Raw genomic sequence first — 19,945 nt, forward strand, 5'->3', positions numbered from 1 at the left:
AAACGTCAATGGACTCAATGCTCCAATCAAAAGACATAGGGTAAAAGAATGGATAAGAAAACAAGACCCATCTATATGCTGTTTACAAGAGACCCACTTTAGACCTAAAGACACCTACAGATTGAAAATAAGGGGACGGAGAACCATCTATCATGCTAATGGTCAACAAAAGAAAGCCGGAGTAGTCATACTTATATCAGACAATCTAGACTTTAAAATAAAGACTGTATCAAAAGATGCAGAAGGGCATTATATCATAATCAAGGGGTCTATAGACCAAGAAGACCTAACAATTGTAAACACTTATGTGCCAAATGTGGAAGCACCCAAATATATAAATCAATTAATCACAAACAAAGAAACTCATCGATAGTAATACCATAATTGTAGGAGACTTCAACACCCCACTCACAGCAATGGCCAGATCATCTAATCAAAAAATCAACAAGGAAACAATGGCTTTGAACGACACATTGGACCAGATGGACTTAACAGATATATTCAGAACATTTCATCCTAAAGCAGCAGAATATACATTCTTCTCCAGTGTACATGGAACATTCTCCATAATAGACCATATACTGGGACACAAATCAGCCCTAAGTAAGTACAAAAAGATTGAGATCATACCATGCATATTTTCAGACCACAATGCTATGAAACTTGAAATCAATCACAAGAAACAATTTGGAAAGGTAACACATACGTGGAGACTGAAGAACATCCTACTAAAGAATGAATGGGCTAACCAAGCAGTTAAAGAAGAAATTAAAAAGTATATGGAAATCAACGAAAATGATAGCACCACAACCCAAAACCTCTGGGATGCAGCAAAGGCGGTCATAAGACAAAAGTATATAGTAATCCAGGCCTTTCTAAAGAAGGAAGAAAGATCTGATACACAACCTAACCTTATGCCTTAAGGAGCTGGAAAAAGAACAGCAAATAAAACCCCAAACCAGCAGAAGACAGGAAATAATAAAGATTAGAGCAGAAATTCATGCTATTGAAACCAAAAAACAGTAGAACAGATCAATGAAACCAGAAGCTGGTTCTTTGAAAGAATTAACAAAATTGATAAGCCACTAGCCAGTTTGCTCAAGAAGAAAAAGGAAAGGACCCAAATAAGTAAAATCAAGAATGAAAGAGGAGAAACCACAACCAACACAACAGAAATAAAAACAATAATAAGAGAATATTATGAGCAATTATATGCCAATAAAATGGGCAATCTGGAAGAAATGAACAAATTCCTAGAAACATATACACTATCAAAACTGAAACAGGAAGAAATAGAAAATTTGAACAGACCCATAACCAGTAAGGAAATTGAATTAGTAATAAAAAAATCTGCCAAAAAACAAGAGTCCAGAGCCAGATGGCTTGCCAGGGGGATTCTACCAAACATTTAAGGAAGAGTTAACACCTATTTTCTTGAAACTGTTCCAAAAATTAGAAATGGAATGAAAACTTCCAAACTCTTTCTATGAAGCCAGCATTATCCTGATTCCAAAACCAGAGACCCCACTAAAAAGGAGAACTATAGACCAATTTCCCTGATGAACATAGATGCAAAAATCCTCAACAAGATATTAGCCAACTGGATCCAACAATACATTAAAAAAATTATTCACCACAACCAAGTGGGATTTATACCTGGGATGCAGGGCTGGTTCAATATCCGCAAAACAATTAACATGATTCATCATATCAATAAAAGAAAGGACAAGAACCATATGATACTCTCAATAGATGCAGAGAAAGCATTTGACAAAATACCTTTCTTGATAAAAGCCCTCAAGAAAGTAGGAATAGAAGGATCATACCTCGAGATGATAAAAGCCATACACGAGCAACCCAAAGCTAATATCATCCTCAATGGAAAAACTGACAGCTTTCCCCCTAAGGTCAGGAACAAGACAGGGATGTCCACTCTCACCACTGTTATTCAACAAAGTGTTGGAAGTCTTAGCCTCTGCAATCAGACAACACAAAGAAATAAAAAGCATCCAAATCAGCTAGGAGGAGGTCAAACTTTCACTCTTCACAGATGACATGATAGTTTATATGGAAAACCCAAAAGATTCCACCAAAAAACTGCTAGAACTGATTCATTAATTCAGCAAAGTTGCAGGATATAAAATCAATGCACAGAAATCAGTTGCATTCCTATACACCAACATGAAGCGACAGAAAGAGAAATCAAGAAATCAATCCCATTTACAGTTGCACCAAAAACCATAAAATACCTAGGAATAAATCTAACCAAAGAGGTGAAAAATCTATACACTGAAAACTATAGAAACTTTATGAAAGAAATTGAAGAAGACACAAAGAAATGGAAAAAGATTTCATGCTCCTGGATAGGAAGAACAAATATTGTTAAAATGTCAATACTACCCAAAGCAATCTACATATTCAACGTGATCCCTATCAAAGTAACACCAGCATTCTTCACAGAGCTAGAACAAACAATCCTAAAATTTGTATGGAACCAGAAAAGACCCCAAACAGCCAAAGCAATCTTGAAAAAGAAAACCAAAGCAGGAGGTATCACAATCCCAGACTTCAAGCTATACTACAAAGCTGTAATCATCAAGACAGTATGATACTGGCACAAGAACAGACACTCACATCACTGGAATAGAATAGAGAACCTGGTAATGGACCCACAAATGTATGGGCAACTAATCTTTGACAAAGCAAGAAAGAATATCGAGTGGAATAAAGACAGTCTCTTCAGCAAATGGTGTTGGGAAAACTGGACAGCGACATGCAGAAGAATGAACCTGGACCACTTTCTTACACCATACACAAAAATAAACTCAAAGTGGATGAAAGACCTCAATGTAAGACAGGAAGCCATCAAAATCCTCAAGGAGAAAACAGGCAAAAACCTCTTTGATCTTGCCCGCAGCAATTTCTTACTCAACATGTCTCTGGAGGCAAAGGGAACAGAAGCAAAAATGAACTACTGGGACCTCATCAAAATAAAAAGCGTCTGCACAGCAAAGGAAACAGTCAGCAAAACTAAAAGGCAACCAACAGAATGGGAGAAGATATTTGCAAATGACATATCAGATAAAGGGTTAGTATCCAAAATCTACAAAGAACTTATCAAACTCAACACCCAAAAAACAAATAATCCAGTGAAGAAATAGGCAAAAGACATGAATAGACACTTCTCCAAAGAAGACATCCAGATGGCCAACCAACACATGAGAAAATGCTCAACAATCCTCATCATCAGGGAAATACAAATCAAAACCACAATGAGATACCACCTTACACCTGTCAGAATGGCTAACATTAACAACTGAGGGAACAACAGATGTTGGCGAGGATGCAGAGAAAGAGGATCTCTTTTGCATTGCTGGTGGGAATGCAAGCTCGTGCAGCCACTCTGGAAAACAGTATGGAGGTTTCTCAAAAAACTAAAAATAGAACTACCCTATGACCCAGCAATTGTACTACTAGGCATTTATCCAAGGGATACAGGTGTGCTGTTTCAAAGGGACACATGCACCCCCACGTTTATAGCAGCACTATCAACAATAGCCAAAGTATGGAAAGAGCCCAAATGTCCATCAATGGATGAATGGATAAAGAAAATGTGGCGCATATATATATATATATATATATATATATATATATATATACAATGGAGTATTACTCAGCAATTAAAAAAGAATGAAATCTTGCCATTTGCAACTACGTGGATGGAACTGGAGGGTATTATGCTAAGTGAAATGAGTCAGTCAGAGACAGACAAAAATCATATGACTTCACTCATATGACTTCAAGAGACAAAACAGATGAACATAAGGGAAGAGAAACAAAAATAATATAAAAACAGGGAGGGGGACAAAACAAAAGAGACTCTTAAATATGAAGAACAAACTGAGGGTTGCTGGAGGGGTTGTGGGAGGGGGGATGGGCTAAATGGGTTAAGGGGCATTAAGGAATCTATTCCTGAAATCTTTGCTTCACTATATACTAATTTGGATGTAAATTTAAAAAAAATAAAAAATAAAGTTAAATTACAAATTAAAAAATAAAAATTAAAACTTTTTTTAAAAATTTAAAAAAAAAAGACCATCCTTTCCCCCATTGAATGCTCTTGGCACCTCTGTCAAAAATCATTTGACTATACACGTGAGGGTTTATTTTGGGATCCCTATACTATTCCCTGGGTCTATATTATACGTCTATCTTTATGATGATACTACAACTGTTTTGATAACTGCAAACTTTGGAACTTAGGAAGTGGTAGTCCTCTAGTTTCAAAAGTCCTCTTTCTCAGGATTGTTTAGCTATTCAGGGTACATTGAGATTTCATACAAGTTTTTGAGTAAATATTTCCATTTCTGCAAAAAATGACTTTGAGATTTTGATAGAAATTACACTGAATCTGTATATCATTTGGGGTAATTGACATTTTAACAATATTGTCTCCAATCCATGAACATGAGATAAATTTTCATTTATTTATATCTCCTTTCATTTCTTTCAGCAATGTTTTATAGTTTTCATCGTACAAGTCTGCACCTCCCTGGTCAAGTTCAGTCCTAAGTATTTTATTCGTCCTGATGCTATTGTAAATGGAATTGTCTTTTAAATTTCCTTTTCAGGTTGTTCATTGCTTATTTATAGAAACAAAACTAATTTTTGTGTGTCTTTGTGTCTTGTAATTTTGCTGAATTCATTTATTAGATCTAACAGCATTTTTCTTCAGAGTCTTTAGGATTTGCTATGTATAAGATAATATCATCTGCAAACAGAGATAATTTTAATTTTTCCTTTCCAATTTGGATACCTATTATTTCTCTTTCTTGCTTAACTGCTCTGACCAGAACTTCTAGTATTATACTGAACAGAACTGGCATCCTTGCCTTGTTCCTGATCTTAAAGAAAAAACTTTCAGTCTTTCACCATTATGTTTGCTGTGGGTTTTTCTATATGGCTTTTATCATGTGGAGGTAGTTGACTCTTGAACAACATGGGGGTTAAGGGCACCATCTTCCCACGCAGTTGAAAATCCAAGTAAAACTACTGACTCCCCCAAAACTTTATTAATAGCCAACTGTTGACCAGAAGCCTGATAACATAGTGAATTGACACATATTTTGTATGTTATTATATACATCGTATCCTTATGATAAGCTACAGAAAAGATGTTATTAAGAAAATCATAAGGGGGTTGCCTGGATGGCTCAGTCAGTCATGTGTCAGGCTTTGATTTCAGCTCAGGTTGTGTGGTCGGGGAATCAGGCCCCATGTCAGGCTCTGTACTAACAGAGCAGAGCCTGCTTGGTATTCTCTCTCTCTCTCTAAATAAACTTTAAAAAAAAGAAAATCAAAAAGAAGAGAAAATACATTCACAGTACTGTGCTGTATTTGTCCAAAATATCTGCATATAAGTGGACTCAGGCAGTTCAAACCTTTGTTTTTCAAGGGTCAGCTGTATTTTGTTGAGTGCCTTCATCAGGAATGTTGTTGAATTTTGTCAAATGCTTTTTCTGCATTAATTGAGATGACCATACCAATTTTTTTCCCTTCATTCTATTAATGTGGTGGAATACATTGACTCAATTTCCTATGTTGAGCCATCCTTGCATTCCAGGAATAAATCCTTGTATATGCTGTAGAATTCAGTTTGCCAGCATTTTGTTGAGGAATTTTGCATCAAGGTTCATAAGAGATACTGGTTTAGAGCTTTCTTTCCTTGTAGTATCTTTGGCTTTGGTATCACAGGGTTACAATGGCCTCACAGAATAAGTTCAGAAGTATTCCCTCCTCTTCAATTTTTTTTTTTTTTTGAAAACTTTGAGAAGGATTGGCATTAGTGTTTCTTTAAGTGCTTTGTAGAATTCACCAGTGAAGCCATCAGGTCCAGGGATTTTCTTTGTTGGGAGACTTTTTTCACTACTGATTCAATCTCCTTACTACTTAAGTCTATTCAGATTTTCAATTTCTTTGATATTTAGTCTTGGTAGGTTTTGTATTTGTAGGAATTGGTCCATTTCATCTAGGTTATCCAATATTTTGGCATACAATTGTTCATAGTATTGTCTTAGCCCTTGTTATAATAAACTCACTTTCATTTCTGACTTTAGTAATTTGAGTTCCTCTCCCTGTTTTTCTTAGTCCACCTAGCTAAAGGTTTGTCCATTTTGTTGATCTTTTTGAAGAAAAAACTTTTGATTTCATCAATTTTCTCTATTGTTTTTCTATTCTGTTTCATTTACCTCTGTTCTAATCTTTATTACTTTTTTTTCTGCTAGCTTTAAGTTCAGTCTGTTCTTCTTTTTCTAGTTCCCTAAGTTATAAGGTTAGGTTGTTGATTTGAGATCTTTCTTGTTTTTTAATGTAATAATTTATAGTAAATTTCCTATTTAGCACTACTTTCACTGTATCCCATAAGCTTTGGTAGGCCATGGTTTTGTTTTCATTCATCCCTCTAAGTATTTTCTAATTTTCCTTGTGATTTCTTCTTTGATCCATTGGTTATTTAAAAGTGTTTAAATTCACAAGAACGTGAGTTTTCCAGTTTTTGTTATGTTATTGATTAGCTTCATCCTGTTGTGGTTGGAGAAGATACTTTGTATAATAACTATCTTTTAAAATCTATTGAGATTAATTTGTGGTCTAACATACAGTCTATCTTGGAAAATGTCCTGTATGCACTTGAGAAGAATGTGTGTGTGGCTGCTGGGTGGAGTGTTTTATATTATGTGTTAGACCTAGTTGGTTAATTGTGTGTTTAAGTCCTCTGTTTCCTTACTTATCTTCTGTCTTGTTGTTCTATTATTTTGAGCAGAGTATTGAAGTCTCTAACAATTATCGTTGAACTGTTTCTCCGTTCAATTCTGTCAGTTTTTACTTCATATAATTTGATGGTCTGTCATTAGGTGCATGTTTATAATTGTATCTTCTTGCTTTATTGAACCTTTTATTAACATATAATGTGCTTCCTTGTCTCTTGAAAACTGTTTTGAGTTAAAGCTGATTTTTTCTGATATTAGCATAGGCACCCTTTCTCTCTTTTGTTTACTATGTGTGAAATATAATTTTCCATCATTTCTCTTTCAGTCATTTGTGTCTCTGGATTCAAGTGACTCTCTTGTAGACATCATACAGTTGAATCATGTGTTTTTTATCCATTCTTCCAGCCTCTGTCTTTTGATTGGAGAGTTTAATATATTTACATTTAAAGTAATTACTGATTGGGGCGCCTAGGTGGCTCAGTTGGTTCAGCGTCTGACTTCGGCTCAGGTCATGATCTCACGGTCTGTGGGTTCGAGCCCCGTGTCGGGCTCTGTGCTGACAGCTCAGGGCCTGGAGCCTGCTTCGGATTCTGTGTCTCCCTCTCTCTCTGCCCCTCCCCCGCTCATGTTCTGTCCCTCTCTCTCTCTGTCAAAAATAGACATTAAAAAAATTTTTAAGTAATTACTGATAAGGAGGAACTTCCTTCTGTCATTTTGCTAATTGTTTTTTATGTGGCCTATAAGCTTTTTTTGTCTCTCATTTTACTGCACTCTTGTCTTTTTTTGAGTTTAGTTGATTTTTTTGTAGTGAAATGTTAAAATTTTTTCTTAATTTCCTTTTCTATAGCTATCTTCTTTGTGATACCATGGAGATTACCTTTAACATCCTAAGGTAATAGCATTCTAGTTTGAATTTATAGCAGCTTAACTTCAGTAACATACAAAAACCCTATTCCTTTACAGATCCATCCCACCCCTGTCAATTGCTGATGTCACAAAATTACATCTTTATTCATTATGTGCTCCAAAAAATAAATTAATATTTTTAAATGCATTACTTGCCTAAATTATGTAGAAAACAAGATTTGGAGTTACAAACCAAAGCTATAGTAATGCTAACAAATGCTTTTTATTAGTATTAGCTTTTACATTAATAATTGGGTTTTTTTTCCTTTAAATGTATTAGTCTCCAGGGGTGCCTAGATGGCTCGGTCATTTGAGATTCAGACTCTTGATTTCGGCTCAGGTTGTGATCCCAGGGTTGTGGGATTGAGCTCCACATCAGGCTCCATGCTTAGTGTGGAACCTGTTTGAGATTTTCATTCATTCTCTCTCTCTCTCTCTCCCTCTAAAATTTTTTTATTTAAAATTTAAAAATATATGTATTAATCTCTTAAATCATGTAGAAAATAGAAAGTATGGTTACAAACCATTGTTTCAATAATACTAGCTTTTATATTGCCCATTACTTTTTTTTGAGATCTTTATTTCTCCATACAGCTTTGAGTTACTGTCTAGTGTCTACTATCTACTTACATTTCATCTTATAAGATTCCCTTTAGCATATCTTGAAGGGCAGGTCTACTGGTCATGAACCCCCTCAGTCTTTGTTTATCTGGGAATGTCCTGATTTCTCCCTCACTTTTGAAAGACAGTTTTGTAGGTGGCGCCTGAGTGGCTCAGTTGGTTAACTGTCCAACTTCAGCTCAGGGTATGTTCTTGAGGGCTCATGAGTTCAAGACCTGCATCAGGCTCTGTGCTGACAGCTTGGAGCCTGGAGCCTGCTTTGGATTCTGTGTCTCCCTCTCTCTCTCTTTTCTTCCCCTGCTCTCTGTCTCTCTCAAAAATAAACATTAAAAAAAATTTTTTTAAAAGAAAGACAGTTTTGTAGGATATAGGATTCTTGGTTGACAGTTGTTTTCATTCAGCACTTTGAATACATGGGCCCACTGTCTTTTGGCCTCTATAAAGTTTATGAGAAATTTGCTCATTTTCTTATTGAGGATCCCTTGTATGTGACAATTTTCTTCTCTCTTGCTGCTTTCAGGATTCACTCTTTATCTTTGGCTTTTGAAAGTTAGATTGTAATATGTCTTGGTGTGGATTTCTTTGAGTTCATCTTACTTGGGAGTTAACTGACCTTCTTGGATATTTGTATTCATGCCTTTCATCAAATTTAGGGATTTTTCAGCCATTATTTTTTCAGATATTCTCTCTGTCCCTCTCTCTCTTCTGCTGGGATTCCCACAATGGGTATGTTGGCCTGCTTGATGGTATCCTACATGTCCCTTAGACTCTGTTTACTCTCCCTCAAACATTTTTCTTTCTGTTCCTCAGATTCAGTAATTTTCATTGTCCTGTCTTCAAGCTTATGGATTCTTTCTTCTGCCTGCCCAGATCTTCATTTGAATCCCTACAGTAAAATTTTTCATCGCAGCTATTGTACTTTTGAACTCCAGAATTTCTTTTTGGTTTCATTTCATGTTTTCTATCTCTTTATTGAAAGTTCCATTTTGTTCTCACATTGTTTTCCTGACATTTTCCATATTTTCCTTTAGTTCTTTAAGCATCTTTAATTAAGACAGTTGCTTTAAAGTCTTTGTCTAATAGATCTGCCATTAGATCTTTTTCAAAGACAGTTCCTGTTATCTTTTTTCCTTTGAATGGGCTATACTCTCGTTTCTTTGCATGTCTTGTGCATTTGTTGTTTTTGTTGAACACTGGATATTTGAATCTAATAATGTGGTAATTCTAGAAATCAGGTTCCCCTTCCCCAGGATTTGCTGGGGTTTTTTATTTATTTATTTATTTTTTGTTATAGTTTTTGGCTTTCTGATTTCTGCAGGCCATCTGTGTGCCAACGATCAGCCTGAGGTATAATATATTTCCCCATACATGCAGTTGTTTTTTAATGTTCTAGTCTTTAATGTCCAGCTCCCAAAAGGTGAAGCGACAAGTGAAGGGAGTAAAAGTGGAGCACTGGTCCTTTAAATCCCCTGTAAGTCACTTGAGACAGACAGGGAGGGGCTTGCAACAACAGGGGGAGGTTCAACAACAATGGCCACCTACCTCTTTGTATAAGTGTGATCAGACACAGGAATCAGCCATTAGAACACATATCCCCAATATTTGAAGTGCAGGGCCCTTTCTACTCACCCTGGCTTGCACAAGCTGTTTGCAAATGCTTCCGGAATATGTGTACAGCTGCCTGTCAGGGGCTGAGGGTGGGGGACAGGTAGGCTGCTCCTGTGCCAAATTGAAATTTAGCTGAAATCTACCAGCTGAAATTTAGCTGAAATTTAGCTGAAATCTACCAGGGGTGCCTGGGTGGCTCAGTCAGTTGAACATCTGACTCTTGATTTCAACTCAGGTCATGATCCCAGGGTCATGGGATTGAGCCCCGTGTCCAGCTCCAGGCTGTGCATGGAGCCTGCTTAAGATTCTCTCTCTTCCTCTCCTTCTGCCCCTTTCTCCCACTCATGCTCTCTCTCTCCAGAATAAAAAAATAATAAAACATTTAAAAAATAAAACAATAAAATAAAATTTAAAATAGCTGCAACCAAAATTAACTCCAATTTACTATCTAAGACTTCTGGAAGTTCAAGCCTTCAGTAGCCTCCACAGTTCCAAAATAGTTAGTCAGACACAGTCTTTCTGGTGCAGCTGCTGTCCAGGTGGGAGATAGTTTCCTGGTGTTTCCCGCTCTGTCATCTTCCCAGAATCCTCCTGTCTGTCTTTTTATAAAACTAAATCCCCTCAACTGAACTAAGACTTCTCCAAGGATTCTCAGACTTGAGTTACTACTGGATGGCCCTAGACAATTTTTGCATGTAGAGATTATCTGATTTAGTCTTTTGTGGATAGATATTAGTGATCCCCAGTCAGTCTTGTAATAACTGTAATCTCCCTTTACTTAGACTGAACTATCACTTCCTCCTCATGCCTGTGCGGGCCACATGCCCAAACTTCCTAGGTACTGATGTCTTTGCGATGACACTTTGCAAGCAGGGCTGTGTACATTAGCCGGAATTTTCATGTCTTGTAATTGCCAATATAATTACAGTACAGGGTCCCTCCTGAGATAACAAGTAATTGTCCTTCACATGAGAACGAAAATAGATCTTCAGGTGCCTGCCTACCATTAGTGCCATTTCCTACAACACAACTTACTACCTCATGGCCGCATTCAGGTTGGCTGATAAAGTGTGCAAAGCAAAAGATAAAACTCCTTTCTGAGGCCTCTCTGCAACACAGAGCCCTCCTGCACAGTGGACTGATGGCCTGGCCTCTGGCCTGACAGGTCAGCCAGCGTGTGGTTGGTTGTGTCTCAGGCTGTGCGTGGGGTGCAGCATGCCGGAGTTCCCATTCTTCCTCCTCTAAGTTTCAAGTCATTGAACAAGAGTATGATTCTGAGCATGAGGAGTTTATCCATCCACCTCCAAATTCCTTTCCCATCTGACTACCTCTACAGTTACTGCAAAGAGGCAGAAAACCAGATGTTCCTCTTGCAACCCAATTACCTTGTTGTGGTCTCCATCCCATCAGGCTTCCCAGGAGGTTATCATGACGGATGCCTTTTTCATTTCAATCCACCTCAACCCTCCAAGTGTATTCAGCATGTGCAGCACTAGCGCCAAGGTGCCATCTGAAGCAGAAAGATAATTACAGGTGGAAAGAGGGAACTTACCCCTTCCACCCCACATCTCTGCCAATCAAGCAGACGTGCACACATGTGGTCTCTGTTATCCACAGCACTACATGCATCATGCATGGGCCACTGGAGGGATGGAACACATGACATGTCCGAATTCCATTTGTAAAAGTGTGTGCAAGGGGAAATGCTCCTGTCCATCAAATTACAGTGTGCCACTAGTGCCTTCTCTTGGCGGCTGCACATTCTAGGTTAATTTCAGGGTTTGCAGTAATTGAAGAGAAGAGAGAATGGAGAGTCCTGCACAAACAAGAAACAGGCAAACTTGAAGGTTTTCTCGAGACCCAGCATTTAAGCGGATTGTCCATGGTTCTCCCCTCCGGGTCCCCGGAATGGGGGCTTCGGTCCTTCTCCAGCCAGGCGTGAGGGGTGTACTAGGACACAGGTGGCTGCTGCCTCTTCCTGGTGCCATGTCACAGCTTGCGACTTGAAAGAAAAGTCAGACTTCCCCACTCCTATCTTTTCAAGGCCTGCACAGCCTCAAATTCAGTGTCAAAGGATGCCAGAGGAGACCTCAGGGCTGGTCCAGCAGCCTCATCTGCAACTTCTCTTTCCCCCCAAAATACACGACTCTGTGCGCATCTACTTAAAAATACTCTCAGAGCCTAGCTCCCATCACACCAGGAAGGGTGTGGCAACCCTGTCAGGACATTATTTCTGCTCTGCAGAGAACTGCACTGGTGTTGCCTATGCCTGTCACTTAAGAGTGACTGTACAGACTTTCAAAAAAATAAAAGAGACTCTTTGGGGCAAAGACTAAATGAGCATTTTTTCCCCACTCAAATGGGAAGTCGAGTTTTTCGGGGTGTGGGGCAGGAAAGCAAAGAGCTAGTGAGTGAGAAAAGGTGCAAGTCTGGGGTCAGAGATCCAAAGCAGCTGGGGTAATGGGAACCCTCTTGCACTGTTGGTGGGATGCAAACTGGTGCAGCCGCTCTGGAAAACCGTGTGGAGGTTCCTCAAAAAATTAAAAATAGATCTACCCTATGACCCAGCAATAGCACTGCTAGGAATTTACCCAAGGGATACAGGCGTGCTGATGCATAGAGGCACTTGTACCCCAATGTTTATAGCAGCACTTTCAACAATAGCCAAATTATGGAAAGAGCCTAAATGTCCATCCACTGATGAATGGACAGAGAAATTATGGTTTATATACACAATGGAATACTACTTGGCAATGAGAAAGAATGAAATATGGCCTTTTGTAGCAACGTGGATAGAACTGGAGAGTGTGATGCTAAGTGAAATAAGTCATACAGAGAAAGACAGATACCATATGTTTTCACTCTTATGTGGATCCTGAGAAACTTAACAGAAGACCATGGGGGAGAGGAAGGAAAAAAAAAAGTTAGAGAGGGAGGGAGCCAAACCACAAGAGACTCAAAAACTGAGAATAAACTGAGGGTTGATGGGGAGTGGGAGGGAGGGGAAGGTGGGTGATGGGCATTGAGGAGGGCACCTGTTGGGACGAGCACTGGGTGTTGTATGGAAACCAATCTGACAATAAATTTCGTATTAAAAAAAAAAAGCAGCTGGGGGAGAAGCAAGAAGGTGACCGACATACCAAAATGGACCAGGAACTAAGTCTCAGCTCAAGAGACAGAGCCTGTGGTAATGTGCCGCGCCCATTACAAAGTCCCCTGTACTGGGGCTTAGGACAATAGAAATTTGTTTCTCCCAGTGGTGGAGGCTCACAGTCCCAAACCACAGTGTCCGCTGAGCTACTTTCTGGTGACAACTCTCTCTCCATGGTATGTAGCCAGCTGTCTCTACCTGTGTCCTTACATGGTCATCCTTCTGTGTCTGTCTTTGTGTCCAAATTTCCCCTTTCCAGAAGGACATCAGTCATATTTGGATTAGTGTCCACACTAATGACCTCATCTTAACTGACTACATTTGCAACAACTCTATTTCCAAATAAGGTCACGTTCTGGGGTACTAGGGGTTAAAATTTCAATATATCAAGTTTGGGGGTAGACACAATGTAACTCATAACTAGCACCATCCAGAAAAGCTGAATAGCAGTCAAAGCTGTTTATTAGACACATTTGTTCCTTAATGCCACTCCTGATTTTATGCATCTCCATCAAACACATGGGGCCCTCAAGATTTCCTGCTACTCTGTCCCCCATGTCTCCCATGTCCCAGGATGTTCTACATGACCCCTTCCCAAGGCAGGCAGGATGAGCATTCTGCCCCTTTCTAGTAAGGCTATTCCAAGATTTTTGTAAAACCTCTCCCATTAAGGCATTGTGATGTCTTCATGTGCACGGGGGAGGCAAAGCAGGGCAAAATATACATCCAGACACATGACAGGGAAAGACCTAACCTGGCAAAGGTTCAAACATCAGAACCTTGGTTGACAGGGCCTCTCAGGAAAAACCATATGAAGCAAGCTTAATGCTAAAGAAGCAAATTACACAAAAGCCCTTGTTAGGGAATTCCCTTTTTTGTACAAATTTTTTAAAATAATAATTCCAGTGGCGCCTGGGTGGCTCAGTCAGTTAAGCGTCCGACTTCAGCTCAGGTCACGATCTCACGTTCCGTGAGTTCGAGCCCCGCGTCGGGCTCTGGGCTGATGGCTCAGAGCCTGGAGCCTGCTTCCGATTCTGTGTCTCCCTCTCTCCCTGCCCCTCCCCCGTTCATGCTCTATCTCTCTCTGTCTCAAAAATCAATAAATGTTAAAAAATAAAATAAAATAAAATAAAATAAAATAAAATAAAATAAAATAAGAATTCCAGGGCATGACCTATAACAGTACTTCTCTTTCCTGTGTACATGAGAACACATAGCCAACATGCAGACTGATCCCATTCTCCTGGCCATAGTGAGCACCTATTAGATTTAAGCTCCTGAGAGTGAGAATTTACTCACCCTGGAGACATTCACTTAAATGGATGAACTGGGGCAACATCAGTGGGCGATATCAGTGGGGCAGGAATCAGACCCGTAAGTGCCATAGAACTGAGACGTCTTTTGGATTCCTCAGAGTTCTGAAATTCCGGTTCTAGGAAAATATACTTCGGAAAAAATCAACAAAATTGAAAGGGAGCAAATGGATATTTGCTTTACCTTAGGTTAACATAAAAATCAACCAATCTATGTAGTAAGTAAAATTTTAAATGCAGGTTGAAAGTCACAAAGTTCACTGTGACTTCATCTGTGAATACTCACACATCCACCAAGAAAGGAAATACTGACAAAGCACACATGAAAACAAGAACAAAATACGGGGATGGGGAGCCCACAGCGACCTGTATCTTATTGATTATGTGAATTCTCTAAATGTTCCACAATGAAAGGTACCACTGTGACAAGAAGAAAAATTAATTTTATAAAAATCACTTCATCAGAGTGTATGATCCCCCCAAAGATGTTAAATGTCGATTTTACTGATACAAATATGATGTCCTAATGCTAGGGAAGGGAGAGGAGTACATCTAGAACAACACGATGAAACACAAAACCAGAGTCTCTACAAGGCAGCTGAAGATTAATCACCAAAGGAGCATTCAAGATGAGGAATGCTGTGAGCTCACAGGCACAAACAGAAGTTGCCACTAGGAGGTACGTTAGCCCATTAGTGTGATGACAGCCCAACAGCTGGCTGGAAGACAGAACACCATCCACAACCCTGATTCACACGCACAGCTCTCAGGAAAGAGGGCTCCCCTCCTGAGTCTGCGAGGACGTGGCCCACCTCTGCCAGAGGTCTGTGGAACAGGAGATGGGCCTGAAGCTTCTGATGGAGACATCTCCAGCCCCCCCAAGGACAAGCCCCTCCCCTGGGACAAGACCCCCCACTCCAAGGATAAGCCCCCCCCAGGGGACAAATCATGGCCCAGGGACAAGCTCCTCCCCCCCAGGGACAAGCCCCCCACCCTGGGGACAAGCCCTCCCCAGGGACAAGACCCCCCACCCCAGGGGACAAGCACCCTCCCCAGGAACAAGTCCCCACCCAGGGGACAAGACCCACTCTAGGGGACAAGCCCCCTCCCCAGGGGACAAATCCTCACCCAGGGACAAGCTCCCCCCACCCAGGGACAAGCCCCCCCACCCCAGGGGACAAGACCCACTCTAGGGGACAAGCCCCTCCCCAAGGGACAAGCCCCACCCCCCCAGGGATAAGTCCCACCCCCCCAGGGATAAGTCCCACCCCCCCCAGGGAAAAGTCCTGCCCCAGGGGACAAGCCCCCTCCCCCGGAACAAGTCCCACCCCAGGAACAAGCCCCCTCCCAGGGACAAGCTCCCCCCAGGGACAAGTCCCCTCCCCAGAGACAAGTCCCACCCCAGGGGACAAGCTCCCCCCCCCAGGGATAAGCTCCCACCCAGGGGACAAGTCCCATCCCTGGGACAAGACCCACCCTAGGGGACAAGCCTCCTTCTCAGGGGACAAGCCCCTTCCCCAGGGACAAGTCCCACCCCAGGGGACAAGCCCGCTCCCCAGGAACAAGTCCTACCCCAGGGGACAAGCCCCCCCTACCCCCCCGCCAGGGGACCCCTGCTCAAGGCACTGGTTTGGCTGCAATCCGTAAGTCAACTTTGTGCTGAGCGACATCTGACAGCCCATCGTGGTCCTGACACTTCTAGAGAGACCTGTCTTGGGAAAGCAGGCAGCACCTCCACCCCGCCACCGGGAAGCTGTGTTTTGCCTTGCCCTTCTCTGCCCCAAAGAGGGCACTGCGGACCCTCTCAGCTGGGGGGCACACACACACAGCTGTGGGTCCCACACAAACCATCCAGCGATGCAGATGCCGGCAGGCAAGGCTAGACGTGGCCACAGAGTTTGCACTGCCTGAGGGAAAACTGCAGAATCTTTCCTTTGGGCTGTAAACCAAGGCTCCATCCAGGACTGAGGTCTTCTTACTTAAAACACCTGAAATGCTTGCCTCTCCAGAACAGACGTCTGGAGGAAACGCTCTCTTACCACAGGCCTGAGACATAAAGGGAGCTGCAGGCCTACCTCCGACTCGGCAGGCAGCAAAAACAAGGTTCAAGAGTTTCTCTAATACATGGGGTCTTATCTTGGGGTGCCTGGGTGGCGCAGTCGGTTAAGCGTCCGACTTCAGCCAGGTCACGATCTCACGGTCCGTGAGTTCGAGCCCCGCGTCAGGCTCTGGGCTGATGGCTCGGAGCCTGGAGCCGGTTTCCGATTCTGTGTCTCCCTCTCTCTCTGCCCCTCCCCCATTCATGATCTGTCTCTCTCTGTCCCAAAAATAAATAAACGTTGAAAAAAAAAATTTAATACATGGGGTCTTATCTACACAATTCTCCCTGCTGCAAAATATGATTCATCTAGTGCTGCGGTATCCACTACTTCCTGAATGTATTCAGAATGTATTTTTCCGACCTTACCCAAATTCGTGTTCTTTTCAGTCTTAGAAAAGTGAAACTCGTCTGACTGTGGACAGTCTGCTCAGGAAACCCAGACCCTTCGGAAGCGCGAAGTAGAAACTCGGTGTGCCACGGCCTCCTCCGAGGCCTCCGAGGCTGACCTCACGCCACAGAACTGGGATCCGAGCGTGCGCTGATCACATGAAGGGAAGAAGCTGCACACCCGGCGCCTGAGGGGCGGCCACCTCTCCAGGGACCCCCACTGGCAGCTCCTTCCAAGGACCCTCTCGACACCACACGCCGTGTGACTGGTGCTCAGTGACTCTGAGCCTGGGTCCCGCTCCCAGGGCCGCCCACCCGCACAGCTCTCAAAGGTCACTTCTGCACCCACAGTCCTGCTCACCCAACCACCGGCTTCTTCAGTTTCCATGCACACCTTCTGTACTCAAACCATAGTCATGATTTTTGTGTCGTCGTTTCAGGTCTGTTTTTGTCACCCAGCACCGAACAGCTTGGAAAACAAAGCTTCAGAAGCACACAGACAAGTGACTTTGGGAAAATCTGACTCTCCTCAAGCATGTGATGGGGAAATGTTACTCATACGGAACAGACAAAGCATACAGCCCACGGGTCCGTGCCGCCTGAAAAGAAAGCGAGGACACACCCCGGGTCGTGGAAAGAGACCTGTCCCCACCAGCCTCCCGCAGCTGGGACCTCAGACAAGCTCAACACTCCGAGCCCAGAGTAAGACCGAAGACCCCCAAGAGCCTAGACACAGTGCCACCACGACCCTGACCTGGAAGCCTGTGCTCATGGCTCAAAACAACCTTGATCCTGAAATGTCATACTGCTAAGTGGAATGGAGAATGAATTCGCAACGCATTTATGCGGAAACCTGAAGAAGAATGAAAGCAAGAAGATGTCTCCCACGACATTTAACAATTATCGTCTTTGAGGGGCATATGTGCATGCGACCTAAAGCTCCTCCTGGTTTTAGAAGTCAGAATGCGGAAAAAAAAAAAAAAAAAGCCAGAATACGAAAGAAACCTGCATAGACAGAATGACAAAGACACCAACCTGGTGTGTGAGATTTTTATTCCTTAAGTTACACTGACATCTGGTGGTCTTTTCTATCAGAAAGGAAATACTCTTGGTTCTGTAATCTTAAACACATGTAAAATCAAAACACATCTTTGCAGTATCTTTGGGATTGAAAGCAAACACCACCAGAGGCAGCATAAAATGTTAATAAAATAATGAAAAAGCTAATAAGAATATATTTATGCATAGTCTTAATTTTAATAAACCAAAAAAAAATAAAATAAAGCATGGTTTTCCTCTTCCTAGGCCACACCTTGTTAATAAGGTAGTTTAGATTAGAGTGGCTCCCTCTATAGTGGAATTTTTCAAATAGAATTTAAAAGGAAAAGGAGGAAGAAGAGATCAGTGTCTGAGGGCATCAGCCCACAGGTTTCTCTCCCCCTGTGAAACTATTATTAGCATCTTACAGGAAGCTCTTCTCTTGGGTAGTGAAACTAGGAGAAAGTAGATATTCATTACTTGTTTCTGCAAAATGACAGCTATTCCTAAGTGTGCCAAAATTAAATAAAATGGGTAATTCAGTGGGCTCAGAAAAATCCACATGATAAGAAAAGGTAACTGCATAATATAAATGTTTCCCCTGTGTTTGCAGAACTACATTGAACATAGGACCACCTCTTTGCAACTTGACTATGGTGATAACTGTAAAAGATGGGGGAAGAAGGGGACTCGCACAAAAATTCGCTTTGGATCTTCTGTCCCCCTCTCTCTGCCCCTCCCCTGCTTGCACTCTCTCAAAAATAAATAAACATTTTAAACATAAATACTGCTAACATAAACACTGGACTTCCCAGTGATATTTTTATTAATTTGCTTGTATATTCCAATAGCTACCAAAGACAGTTTGAAAGTCTGTTATAGCAATGTCATTTTAGAAGATACAGACTTATTTGCCACCCATTCTAGCAATCACTTTACCCTCTTTAATTAAAAGAAAAAAGTATCAAAAGGCAATCATCCCACCTCTCCCACCACGCATGTTCCTAATTATCACAGCACCTGGAAATTATACATTTTTATTCCCATTTTACAGATGAACAAGGGGCACCTCCAGATGGACGAACATCCCAGGTTTACCCTCCGGCCCAGGGAACATCTCTGTGCTCCCAACCTGCCGGCAGATGTAGCATCTGGCCCGGAAACTCTGCCTCCCGCCCGCCCCACCTCCCCCAGGCCTCATCTCTGCACCTGCGCTCTGCATTAACGTTCACTTGACTGTGCTCAGGGCCAACACCCGTTCGCCATACAGTGTGCACAGCCTGCTTCCTTCAAGAAGCACCAGCCCACCAGCTGGCCACTGTGCTGGCCAAGACCAACCTCTCCACCCATGGTCAGGACTGGGCTGGCCTGGCCTGGTCCCTCAGTAGCTCTGTCCAGTCGGACAGTGATGCCCGGGTCACCGCAAAGGCCGACAGGCCACCTGACACCCGACGGGCACTTGAGAACTTGAGAAGGAGCAAAACTGGAAATGACAAAACCAAAGACTCCGATCTTGCCTCCACTGCCTCCTAAAGTGACCGGTAATCATTTCTTTCATGCTGGACTGTTGCAGGGTTTTTTTCCTCAGTACCCGGGGTTCGTTGTCTTGCCTCGAAGAATGAAGAGATGGACACAGAATATAATGAGCAGCAGGCAAAAGTTTATTAGAGTGTAAGGAAGTAAGAATAATAGGAAGGCTCTCTTTGCAGAGAAGGGGCGTTCGAAGGTGAATACCTGTGACTATAGGCAAGGGTCCTTGTTCTACAAGGTTTGGGTCGCCCCTCCTTCCCTTCCCCCTCGATCCTTCTCAGGTCCTTATTGGCTTGGTAACTCTAGGTGCTGGGTTGTCCATTCCCGACTGGCTCCATTCCATTGTATGAGGGGTGGTCTGTGGCCATAGTGTTCCTTGAGGGTCATATGTTTTATGGTCTACTACTTATTTTTAGTTAGGTCTTTTTGTCAAATTCCTGAGGGGAACCTGAGGGAGAGTAGGTGGGGTCTGTTATGTTCTTAAGAGGAACATTACCCTCGAGGGAATCTGCTGTGGTCAGCA

General features: G+C 42.0%; 1 protein-coding gene across 6 annotated transcripts in view; it reads right to left on the minus strand.

Moving 5' to 3' along the window:
• The window catches only part of PTPRN2 (protein tyrosine phosphatase receptor type N2), an 801,801-nt gene that overhangs the window by 628,807 nt on the left and 153,049 nt on the right, over nucleotides 1–19,945 (minus strand). For 2 of the 6 annotated variants that reach the window (XM_023250821.2, XM_045053088.1), the window contains exon 3: nucleotides 11,288–11,412. The exons of the other annotated variants lie outside the window; for them this stretch is intronic. In XM_023250821.2, the coding sequence (XP_023106589.2) occupies nucleotides 11,288–11,309 (22 nt within the window). In that variant the 5' untranslated portion in view covers nucleotides 11,310–11,412. The remainder of the gene's footprint in view (nucleotides 1–11,287; nucleotides 11,413–19,945) is intronic. 6 annotated transcript variants of the gene reach the window in all.

Source organism: Felis catus, chromosome A2 (genome assembly GCF_018350175.1).
Source record: "Felis catus isolate Fca126 chromosome A2, F.catus_Fca126_mat1.0, whole genome shotgun sequence".
In the NCBI taxonomy this organism is placed as follows: Eukaryota; Metazoa; Chordata; class Mammalia; order Carnivora; family Felidae; genus Felis; species Felis catus.